Here is a 12621-nt window from a genome sequence, read left to right as displayed (position 1 = left end):
ATATTACTAGAACAAAGTCAGCTGCAGACAACCCCTTGCACAGCTGAAAAGCAAGTGTCCAAGCATCAAATCGGTTTCCAATCAATGAACTCCCTGTGAGAGGAAATCTCAACTCTCTTTAGAAGTAAACAACAAAGTCAATTGCCTCAGCTATGCGGTATCCGCAGAGTGAGTCCTAAATTTAAAATTTGACTACATGTAGAAAAGCATTTCGTGTGACCCATGAGCAGGAAATAAATCGGGTAATACAAACCGGCTCAGAAATGAGAGAAATGATTAGAATTGCGTGAAAATTTGACATATCAGTATGATGACTGATTTCAAATATTTAAAAAAACAACATGCAAGAAAGCAGATATCATATCAAGAGAAATTAACAGTACAGAATAGCCAAATTAAATTAAAGAGCTAGTATAAAAAAAGGATGTCTTAATTGAAAAAATTACTGTATGGCCGCCAGATCAATTTAGACGCTTCAGAGGAAAACATTACCCGAAACACAATTCTACAGAACCTACAGAATGAGCTACACGCACACACACACACACACACAGACACACATTGAAAACACACCCATACTCACACACACACACGCAGAAACTCACAAGTTCTAACACACACACACGCGCACCCCTGAAGAAATAGTGAAATATAGAATTAAGCGAGCCTCACAGACATGTAGGAAAATATGAAAAGATTTCCTGCATGTGGGAAGCAAGTCCAAGTAAAGAGCAAGGGAGTTTGGAATAGAAACAAATACCTGAATCAAGGATGGCTGATAACTTTTCAATTACGAAGATCATTAAAAAGAATCACAGAATCGTGAAACTCAAGGGATCATATAGGGAATTTCGAAAAACAAAACCCAACCTGTATGATGTACTTTTGTACATCACAGTTCGAAGGTAACAAGGCAAAGATATAATAAGAAGAAACATGTCACGAGAAACTGGAGGAAAAAGAGCTGTGTCTTCCTAGAAGTACAGTGATACAAAGTGCCGATGTGTTCGCCTCAGAAACACTGGAATCCGGATGCGAGGGAATATTGTTAAAGTGATAATCAGGAACAAAAAGAGATCAACCGGGAATGCTGACTCCAGCAATAAAATGCCTTGAAGATCATCCATGTTGGATAAATGCATATTGTGCACTGCCCCAAACAAAGAAACGGGAAACTGTAAGAATTGGAAATCAGCAGGCTTATGTAACAAGAGAGGTGACCCGAAGGAATTAGGCAGAAGAAGAATTGAACAAGAAAGGAACTTTGTGCAGCCCACGTAATGAAGAATCCAGCAATTGGCAAATGTAGATAGATGTAAATGCAAAATATTTTCTTGATCAAATTTCTATATCTTTGTAAATGAGAGTTGACTACTTGAAACAAAATGATAGCAAGATATTGAACTTCAGCATATGTAGAGGTAACAATTTGAAATGGTAGCATAAATCCTGTAGGGATTAATTCGAAGTGTACCGTTGTAAGTTTCTTACCTCATGCACGATGGTGTGTCATATTAATAAAAGGGTACTGTGTGGGTTCAAAGGGATATTGCAAATCCTAGAGCAATCACAAAGGTTTGAACTCTGAGGTTTTTGGTATCATAAGAATAGTCCATGCATTCAAAAGAGGGAAGCCAAGGAAGAACTAGAAGTCTTCCAAGAGCTCAGGCTCTTATACATCCAGTTGCTCATTGAACCAGCTTCCTGGAATGGAGGGTCTGGGGTTGAGACCAGGCCACAAGTCTAGAGTCTCTAGAGAGACAGTGTTGGGTCCCCATGGCCCATAATACATTTCCCATTTTCTCAGGCAGCCACAGGTCATGAATGTGAGGATACTGAGAGGTTGGAGCAACGTTCTTGGGAGGCATAAGGAAGAGCGAATGCTTCAAGATCGCCGCAGCCCAAACTACTCGCCTGCTTTGCCCCCTAATGCGTTTTTCTCTGCTGCTCCGTAGCTGTCCGACCTCTTCAGATCTCTTAGTCCACCCTGCCGTCTTCCTTTATGCCGTGGGTCCCACTGTTCTTTCAACTCATCCCCCTTTCCCTCAGTCCCGGAGTAGCTGCGGCCAGCAGAGGGTAGACTGAGAGCAGGAGAGAAGGACCTGCCTAGGAACCCATTCTAGAGGTACTGCATCCTGCCTGGGAGCAAGTTTTCCAGGGCAGCTTTGACAAGTCTTGGAGAAACAAACCTACTAAACCTGACAGACAGTAATACTATTTGCACAGTGCTTTTCTATGGGAAAGGTAGAGCCTTTTCACTACGTATTGAGTACATAGAGTGTGAGGGTTGACCTGGAACGGTTATCCTCCTGGATGACGTGTTTTTTCTGAAGAACCACATGTTAGTTGCAACTCCCACATTAGAATATGAAGTCCTACCGAGAGAGATACGGAGACTAGACAGATACAGATGCATTTGTATGTGAATACACAATTCCACAATACAGACGTCAAAACCCATGCCAGTTATTCCAGAGAGATGGATTGGGCAGAAGGCAGAAGGAGAATACTCTGATCGTTTTTTGGCCACGTGTATGTGTTATCTCAGTGTTTCTAGGAAGCGTTTGCTACTTTCGATTTTTTATTTTAAAAACTAGTAATAATCTATTAAGTATGAGAGATGTGCAGAGAGGATTAGTGATTGAGAGCCATTTTTGCTGGTGGCAATCATATGGTACTTTTAATGGGAATATTAGAAAGGCACCGGTAGTGACCTTGTTGCAGCACAAAGGAGAGGGTGTGGGGTGCCCCTGCATGTTGTCCCACCTCTTGTGACGTGTATCGTTTTGGAATTTCCAGTGGCTTGATCATGAACTACTGCAGGAATCCAGATCCTGTGGCAGCCCCTTATTGTTATACGAGGGATCCCAGTGTCAGGTGGGAGTACTGCAACCTGACACAATGCTCAGACGCAGAAGGGACTGCCGTCGCGCCTCCGACTGTTACCCCGGTTCGAAGCCTAGAGGCTCCTTCCGAGCAAGGTAAGGAGTCTGTGGCCAGACATCTACACGCTTCGATGCTGGGATGAAAAGCCGTGGAAATTCCCAGTGATGCAGCCGCCTTCAATGGTAAACGGATGCTCGAGTGTTGACTGAGTTCTACCATGTAGGAGGAAGCCTCCGTGCACTCTCTGGGGGAGCCAGCAGAGTGATTTCTGGTGCAACGTGGTTGGGCTTTGTCTTTAGGATGCGCACAAACCCTCCAGGGTGATCGACTTCAAAATCCACCTTGTTGTAAAACGGGCTATCTCGGTGTCCTAGCCAAAATTTTTATTGTAACATGCTGTCAGGTGTGTCACTCTTTCCAAGCCAGTAAGCTTTTCCGGGGATTTCTCCAAGTAGCCAGCATTCAGAGCAATCTTCAGCATTGCAGATTCTGAGAAATGTGGCTCTGGAGCCTGTCACCCTCGAGAAACCTAACAGGGCTGCATTGATTCCATGTGGCCCTGGGTCTATGGAGAGGTACATGAGCTCCCAGTGCTCTAAGGCTCTTCAGCCCTAGGCTTTGAAGGGAGTGATTTCTCAGTGTTCTTAAACCTCTTTCTGATGACACTTGTACCTGTGAGGGGTCTAGAGAGAAGGAGTAGTAGACTTCTACTTTACTGCAATTCAGGATGCAGGGCATGAGAGGATTCCCTCTCTCCTCCAAGGGAAGAAGCTTTTGGCGTGCACACATCCCTGAGAAGCAAAGTGTCTTTGTCTTCAGTCAGATATATAGGACCGTTTTCTGCCCCATGGCCCGGAAGCCAAAGGCCTTGGCTTTCATGATCAACGGTGTAGGGAAACATGCACAATTTCCATGTCTGTCCCAAACTCTGCCCCCGACAGCCAGTTACCACCTGCAGCCCGCATTGCCAAATGCAGTGCCGTTTGCATGAAGATTCAGTAGAGTTTCCTAGAAAGGTGCTACCTCGTGAGCTCACTTTCCAATGAGGAATCTGATCTGTTGTGTTTCTCTGCGGTGTCAGGTGAAATATTTCCAAGAACTTACTACAGTTCTAGAGTGGTAGGAATCTGTTGCTTTGGTGTTTGTTTGTTGGTTGGTTTTCTCACATCCATCTGCCTATGGATAAGGAAAAGAGAACGTTCGTAATTCTCATAGACTCCTTTCTGGTTGTGTCACAGATGGCTTCACATGTTTCTCTATGCTCAGAGATACTCAGCTTGATTTCTTGTGTTTTCATTTCAGCACCGACTGAGCAAAGGCCTGGGGTGCAGGAGTGCTACCACGGTAATGGACAGAGTTATCGAGGCACATACTCCACCACTGTCACAGGAAGAACCTGCCAAGCTTGGTCATCTATGACACCACACTCGCATAGTCGGACCCCAGAATACTACCCAAATGCGTATGTCTTTGTTCTTTACCATAAGAGAAGAAAGGGCCAACTGAAGTTTCTGTTACAAGAGATGTGTTTCAAGCTGAGTTCTCCGAACTCAACTTGTGACAGATGCAGATGGCGCAGCAAAATGTCTCAGGATGATTGCTGTGGAGCTAAGGGTCTGAGAGAAGGGAAATGTTAAGCTCCCTCTCCTTCCTCCTAGTTTTATTGAGCAGAAGGGAAATCCGGAGGTCAGGAGATCACCTTATGAAGAAAGTCAGAATGACAAACGACCAAACACTTAGATTACCCTTCCACAACACCAACTAAACGTCAATGAAGACTTTCCAGTTGGAATTCCGTTATTCTGACTTCCACTTCCTGAAGGGAAGGTTGCGTTTGCCTTTTCTCTCTGGGTTCAAGAGGAAAGAATAGGTGCTTATTTATGGACAGGTGAATTGATCTGTTTCTATATCTACGTATATTCCAATTGTGAGAAAAACGCTCGTTCCTAAGTACCAGTGGCCTGAAGGGATACAGGTTCCCAGCAAGAGAAGATCCAAGGAAGGAAGGCAGATGAGAGTCAGCACAGAGAGGGATGCTGAAAAGTAAAAGGGATGGGTAGATGGAGAGAAGCCCGGGTCTGACCACCCAATGGCCAATATTTTGGCCACAAGCGACTACCAGAGACATGGAAAAACGGTTTCTACATGTGGGACAACAGATGGTAGAGGACCTAGAGAATTGAGAGAGGGGCAATGATGAGCTCCACTCGGTAGATGCCTTGGCTTTCTTCCTGGATACCCTTCCTGTACTGAATAGCAAGGAGATGGAGCCCAAGCAGACTGTAGCCATCTTGCTGAATGGAGGAGAGGGATTGGAGTGTGGGATGACTGTGGTAGCTGAAATTTTCTAGGTCTGCTAGAAATCAGAACTGGTTTGTGGAGGAAAAGAACTCTACAAAGACGCATAGAAGTCTCCTCCAGTCGTTGGCCTGACATGACGCTGCCTGTGCACAGAAAACGGTTCCACAGGAAAGTGTGGCATAGAACGTTTACTGAGAAACAGCAAGTACAAGAGCACAGGAAGCTCAATAAAGAAGAGAGAGATCACATAGCACTCTGGGATACTGGAGTTCTTCCCAGCTAGACCAGAGAGTCCTCACGGAACACATTGCCAATTCAGTGGAGACCCCAGAACAGCCGTAATTTAAAAGTACAGTTAGTATATTACTAGAACAAAGTCAGCTGCAGACAACCCCTTGCACAGCTGAAAAGCAAGTGTCCAAGCATCAAATCGGTTTCCAATCAATGAACTCCCTGTGAGAGGAAATCTCAACTCTCTTTAGAAGTAAACAACAAAGTCAATTGCCTCAGCTATGCGGTATCCGCAGAGTGAGTCCTAAATTTAAAATTTGACTACATGCAGAAAAGCATTTCGTGTGACCCATGAGCAGGAAATAAATCGGGTAATACAAACCGGCTCAGAAATGAGAGAAATGATTAGAATTGCGTGAAAATTTGACATATCAGTATGATGACTGATTTCAAATATTTAAAAAAACAACATGCAAGAAAGCAGATATCATATCAAGAGAAATTAACAGTACAGAATAGCCAAATTAAATTAAAGAGCTGGTATAAAAAAAGGATGTCTTAATTGAAAAAATTACTGTATGGCCGCCAGATCAATTTAGACGCTTCAGAGGAAAACATTACCCGAAACACAATTCTACAGAACCTACAGAATGAGCTACACGCACACACACACACACACACAGACACACATTGAAAACACACCCATACTCACACACACACACGCAGAAACTCACAAGTTCTAACACACACACACGCGCACCCCTGAAGAAATAGTGAAATATAGAATTAAGCGAGCCTCACAGACATGTAGGAAAATATGAAAAGATTTCCTGCATGTGGGAAGCAAGTCCAAGTAAAGAGCAAGGGAGTTTGGAATAGAAACAAATACCAGAATCAAGGATGGCTGATAACTTTTCAATTACGAAGATCATTAAAAAGAATCACAGAATCGTGAAACTCAAGGGATCATATAGGGAATTTCGAAAAACAAAACCCAACCTGTATGATGTACTTTTGTACATCACAGTTCGAAGGTAACAAGGCAAAGATATAATAAGAAGAAACATGTCACGAGAAACTGGAGGAAAAAGAGCTGTGTCTTCCTAGAAGTACAGTGATACAAAGTGCCGATGTGTTCACCTCAGAAACACTGGAATCCGGATGCGAGGGAATATTGTTAAAGTGATAATCAGGAACAAAAAGAGATCAACCGGGAATGCTGACTCCAGCAATAAAATGCCTTGAAGATCATCCATGTTGGATAAATGCATATTGTGCACTGCCCCAAACAAAGAAACGGGAAACTGTAAGAATTGGAAATCAGCAGGCTTATGTAACAAGAGAGGTGACCCGAAGGAATTAGGCAGAAGAAGAATTGAACAAGAAAGGAACTTTGTGCAGCCCACGTAATGAAGAATCCAGCAATTGGCAAATGTAGATAGATGTAAATGCAAAATATTTTCTTGATCAAATTTCTATATCTTTGTAAATGAGAGTTGACTACTTGAAACAAAATGATAGCAAGATATTGAACTTCAGCATATGTAGAGGTAACAATTTGAAATGGTAGCATAAATCCTGTAGGGATTAATTCGAAGTGTACCGTTGTAAGTTTCTTACCTCATGCACGATGGTGTGTCATATTAATAAAAGGGTACTGTGTGGGTTCAAAGGGATATTGCAAATCCTAGAGCAATCACAAAGGTTTGAACTCTGAGGTTTTTGGTATCATAAGAATAGTCCATGCATTCAAAAGAGGGAAGCCAAGGAAGAACTAGAAGTCTTCCAAGAGCTCAGGCTCTTATACATCCAGTTGCTCATTGAACCAGCTTCCTGGAATGGAGGGTCTGGGGTTGAGACCAGGCCACAAGTCTAGAGTCTCTAGAGAGACAGTGTTGGGTCCCCATGGCCCATAATACATTTCCCATTTTCTCAGGCAGCCACAGGTCATGAATGTGAGGATACTGAGAGGTTGGAGCAACGTTCTTGGGAGGCATAAGGAAGAGCGAATGCTTCAAGATCGCCGCAGCCCAAACTACTCGCCTGCTTTGCCCCCTAATGCGTTTTTCTCTGCTGCTCCGTAGCTGTCCGACCTCTTCAGATCTCTTAGTCCACCCTGCCGTCTTCCTTTATGCCGTGGGTCCCACTGTTCTTTCAACTCATCCCCCTTTCCCTCAGTCCCGGAGTAGCTGCGGCCAGCAGAGGGTAGACTGAGAGCAGGAGAGAAGGACCTGCCTAGGAACCCATTCTAGAGGTACTGCATCCTGCCTGGGAGCAAGTTTTCCAGGGCAGCTTTGACAAGTCTTGGAGAAACAAACCTACTAAACCTGACAGACAGTAATACTATTTGCACAGTGCTTTTCTATGGGAAAGGTAGAGCCTTTTCACTATGTATTGAGTACATAGAGTGTGAGGGTTGACCTGGAACGGTTATCCTCCTGGATGACGTGTTTTTTCTGAAGAACCACATGTTAGTTGCAACTCCCACATTAGAATATGAAGTCCTACCGAGAGAGATACGGAGACTAGACAGATACAGATGCATTTGTATGTGAATACACAATTCCACAATACAGACGTCAAAACCCATGCCAGTTATTCCAGAGAGATGGATTGGGCAGAAGGCAGAAGGAGAATACTCTGATCGTTTTTTGGCCACGTGTATGTGTTATCTCAGTGTTTCTAGGAAGCGTTTGCTACTTTCGATTTTTTATTTTAAAAACTAGTAATAATCTATTAAGTATGAGAGATGTGCAGAGAGGATTAGTGATTGAGAGCCATTTTTGCTGGTGGCAATCATATGGTACTTTTAATGGGAATATTAGAAAGGCACCGGTAGTGACCTTGTTGCAGCACAAAGGAGAGGGTGTGGGGTGCCCCTGCATGTTGTCCCACCTCTTGTGACGTGTATCGTTTTGGAATTTCCAGTGGCTTGATCATGAACTACTGCAGGAATCCAGATCCTGTGGCAGCCCCTTATTGTTATACGAGGGATCCCAGTGTCAGGTGGGAGTACTGCAACCTGACACAATGCTCAGACGCAGAAGGGACTGCCGTCGCGCCTCCGACTGTTACCCCGGTTCGAAGCCTAGAGGCTCCTTCCGAGCAAGGTAAGGAGTCTGTGGCCAGACATCTACACGCTTCGATGCTGGGATGAAAAGCCGTGGAAATTCCCAGTGATGCAGCCGCCTTCAATGGTAAACGGATGCTCGAGTGTTGACTGAGTTCTACCATGTAGGAGGAAGCCTCCGTGCACTCTCTGGGGGAGCCAGCGGAGTGATTTCTGGTGCAACGTGGTTGGGCTTTGTCTTTAGGATGCGCACAAACCCTCCAGGGTGATCGACTTCAAAATCCACCTTGTTGTAAAACGGGCTATCTCGGTGTCCTAGCCAAAATTTTTATTGTAACATGCTGTCAGGTGTGTCACTCTTTCCAAGCCAGTAAGCTTTTCCGGGGATTTCTCCAAGTAGCCAGCATTCAGAGCAATCTTCAGCATTGCAGATTCTGAGAAATGTGGCTCTGGAGCCTGTCACCCTCGAGAAACCTAACAGGGCTGCATTGATTCCATGTGGCCCTGGGTCTATGGAGAGGTACATGAGCTCCCAGTGCTCTAAGGCTCTTCAGCCCTAGGCTTTGAAGGGAGTGATTTCTCAGTGTTCTTAAACCTCTTTCTGATGACACTTGTACCTGTGAGGGGTCTAGAGAGAAGGAGTAGTAGACTTCTACTTTACTGCAATTCAGGATGCAGGGCATGAGAGGATTCCCTCTCTCCTCCAAGGGAAGAAGCTTTTGGCGTGCACACATCCCTGAGAAGCAAAGTGTCTTTGTCTTCAGTCAGATATATAGGACCGTTTTCTGCCCCATGGCCCGGAAGCCAAAGGCCTTGGCTTTCATGATCAACGGTGTAGGGAAACATGCACAATTTCCATGTCTGTCCCAAACTCTGCCCCCGACAGCCAGTTACCACCTGCAGCCCGCATTGCCAAATGCAGTGCCGTTTGCATGAAGATTCAGTAGAGTTTCCTAGAAAGGTGCTACCTCGTGAGCTCACTTTCCAATGAGGAATCTGATCTGTTGTGTTTCTCTGCGGTGTCAGGTGAAATATTTCCAAGAACTTACTACAGTTCTAGAGTGGTAGGAATCTGTTGCTTTGGTGTTTGTTTGTTGGTTGGTTTTCTCACATCCATCTGCCTATGGATAAGGAAAAGAGAACGTTCGTAATTCTCATAGACTCCTTTCTGGTTGTGTCACAGATGGCTTCACATGTTTCTCTATGCTCAGAGATACTCAGCTTGATTTCTTGTGTTTTCATTTCAGCACCGACTGAGCAAAGGCCTGGGGTGCAGGAGTGCTACCACGGTAATGGACAGAGTTATCGAGGCACATACTCCACCACTGTCACAGGAAGAACCTGCCAAGCTTGGTCATCTATGACACCACACTCGCATAGTCGGACCCCAGAATACTACCCAAATGCGTATGTCTTTGTTCTTTACCATAAGAGAAGAAAGGGCCAACTGAAGTTTCTGTTACAAGAGATGTGTTTCAAGCTGAGTTCTCCGAACTCAACTTGTGACAGATGCAGATGGCGCAGCAAAATGTCTCAGGATGATTGCTGTGGAGCTAAGGGTCTGAGAGAAGGGAAATGTTAAGCTCCCTCTCCTTCCTCCTAGTTTTATTGAGCAGAAGGGAAATCCGGAGGTCAGGAGATCACCTTATGAAGAAAGTCAGAATGACAAACGACCAAACACTTAGATTACCCTTCCACAACACCAACTAAACGTCAATGAAGACTTTCCAGTTGGAATTCCGTTATTCTGACTTCCACTTCCTGAAGGGAAGGTTGCGTTTGCCTTTTCTCTCTGGGTTCAAGAGGAAAGAATAGGTGCTTATTTATGGACAGGTGAATTGATCTGTTTCTATATCTACGTATATTCCAATTGTGAGAAAAACGCTCGTTCCTAAGTACCAGTGGCCTGAAGGGATACAGGTTCCCAGCAAGAGAAGATCCAAGGAAGGAAGGCAGATGAGAGTCAGCACAGAGAGGGATGCTGAAAAGTAAAAGGGATGGGTAGATGGAGAGAAGCCCGGGTCTGACCACCCAATGGCCAATATTTTGGCCACAAGCGACTACCAGAGACATGGAAAAACGGTTTCTACATGTGGGACAACAGATGGTAGAGGACCTAGAGAATTGAGAGAGGGGCAATGATGAGCTCCACTCGGTAGATGCCTTGGCTTTCTTCCTGGATACCCTTCCTGTACTGAATAGCAAGGAGATGGAGCCCAAGCAGACTGTAGCCATCTTGCTGAATGGAGGAGAGGGATTGGAGTGTGGGATGACTGTGGTAGCTGAAATTTTCTAGGTCTGCTAGAAATCAGAACTGGTTTGTGGAGGAAAAGAACTCTACAAAGACGCATAGAAGTCTCCTCCAGTCGTTGGCCTGACATGACGCTGCCTGTGCACAGAAAACGGTTCCACAGGAAAGTGTGGCATAGAACGTTTACTGAGAAACAGCAAGTACAAGAGCACAGGAAGCTCAATAAAGAAGAGAGAGATCACATAGCACTCTGGGATACTGGAGTTCTTCCCAGCTAGACCAGAGAGTCCTCACGGAACACATTGCCAATTCAGTGGAGACCCCAGAACAGCCGTAATTTAAAAGTACAGTTAGTATATTACTAGAACAAAGTCAGCTGCAGACAACCCCTTGCACAGCTGAAAAGCAAGTGTCCAAGCATCAAATCGGTTTCCAATCAATGAACTCCCTGTGAGAGGAAATCTCAACTCTCTTTAGAAGTAAACAACAAAGTCAATTGCCTCAGCTATGCGGTATCCGCAGAGTGAGTCCTAAATTTAAAATTTGACTACATGTAGAAAAGCATTTCGTGTGACCCATGAGCAGGAAATAAATCGGGTAATACAAACCGGCTCAGAAATGAGAGAAATGATTAGAATTGCGTGAAAATTTGACATATCAGTATGATGACTGATTTCAAATATTTAAAAAAACAACATGCAAGAAAGCAGATATCATATCAAGAGAAATTAACAGTACAGAATAGCCAAATTAAATTAAAGAGCTAGTATAAAAAAAGGATGTCTTAATTGAAAAAATTACTGTATGGCCGCCAGATCAATTTAGACGCTTCAGAGGAAAACATTACCCGAAACACAATTCTACAGAACCTACAGAATGAGCTACACGCACACACACACACACACACAGACACACATTGAAAACACACCCATACTCACACACACACACGCAGAAACTCACAAGTTCTAACACACACACACGCGCACCCCTGAAGAAATAGTGAAATATAGAATTAAGCGAGCCTCACAGACATGTAGGAAAATATGAAAAGATTTCCTGCATGTGGGAAGCAAGTCCAAGTAAAGAGCAAGGGAGTTTGGAATAGAAACAAATACCAGAATCAAGGATGGCTGATAACTTTTCAATTACGAAGATCATTAAAAAGAATCACAGAATCGTGAAACTCAAGGGATCATATAGGGAATTTCGAAAAACCAAACCCAACCTGTATGATGTACTTTTGTACATCACAGTTCGAAGGTAACAAGGCAAAGATATAATAAGAAGAAACATGTCACGAGAAACTGGAGGAAAAAGAGCTGTGTCTTCCTAGAAGTACAGTGATACAAAGTGCCGATGTGTTCACCTCAGAAACACTGGAATCCGGATGCGAGGGAATATTGTTAAAGTGATAATCAGGAACAAAAAGAGATCAACCGGGAATGCTGACTCCAGCAATAAAATGCCTTGAAGATCATCCATGTTGGATAAATGCATATTGTGCACTGCCCCAAACAAAGAAACGGGAAACTGTAAGAATTGGAAATCAGCAGGCTTATGTAACAAGAGAGGTGACCCGAAGGAATTAGGCAGAAGAAGAATTGAACAAGAAAGGAACTTTGTGCAGCCCACGTAATGAAGAATCCAGCAATTGGCAAATGTAGATAGATGTAAATGCAAAATATTTTCTTGATCAAATTTCTATATCTTTGTAAATGAGAGTTGACTACTTGAAACAAAATGATAGCAAGATATTGAACTTCAGCATATGTAGAGGTAACAATTTGAAATGGTAGCATAAATCCTGTAGGGATTAATTCGAAGTGTACCGTTGTAAGTTTCTTACCTCATGCACGATGGTGTGTCATATTAATAAAAGGGT

At 43.9% G+C, this 12621-nt stretch overlaps 1 protein-coding gene across 1 annotated transcript in view; it reads left to right on the top strand.

The window, feature by feature from the left end:
* LPA (lipoprotein(a)) overlaps nucleotides 1-12621 on the top strand; it is a 277581-nt gene that overhangs the window by 45651 nt on the left and 219309 nt on the right. The window contains 4 exon segments of the mRNA XM_063707988.1: nucleotides 2800-2981; nucleotides 4189-4348; nucleotides 8347-8528; nucleotides 9736-9895. Coding sequence (XP_063564058.1) covers nucleotides 2800-2981; nucleotides 4189-4348; nucleotides 8347-8528; nucleotides 9736-9895 — 684 coding nt within the window.

The sequence above is a fragment of the Gorilla gorilla genome, chromosome 5 (genome assembly GCF_029281585.2).
Source record: "Gorilla gorilla gorilla isolate KB3781 chromosome 5, NHGRI_mGorGor1-v2.1_pri, whole genome shotgun sequence".
NCBI classification, from domain to species: domain Eukaryota; kingdom Metazoa; phylum Chordata; class Mammalia; order Primates; family Hominidae; genus Gorilla; species Gorilla gorilla.
Note: the sequence above shows the minus strand (reverse complement) of the source record. Positions and strands in the feature narration are given on the sequence as shown.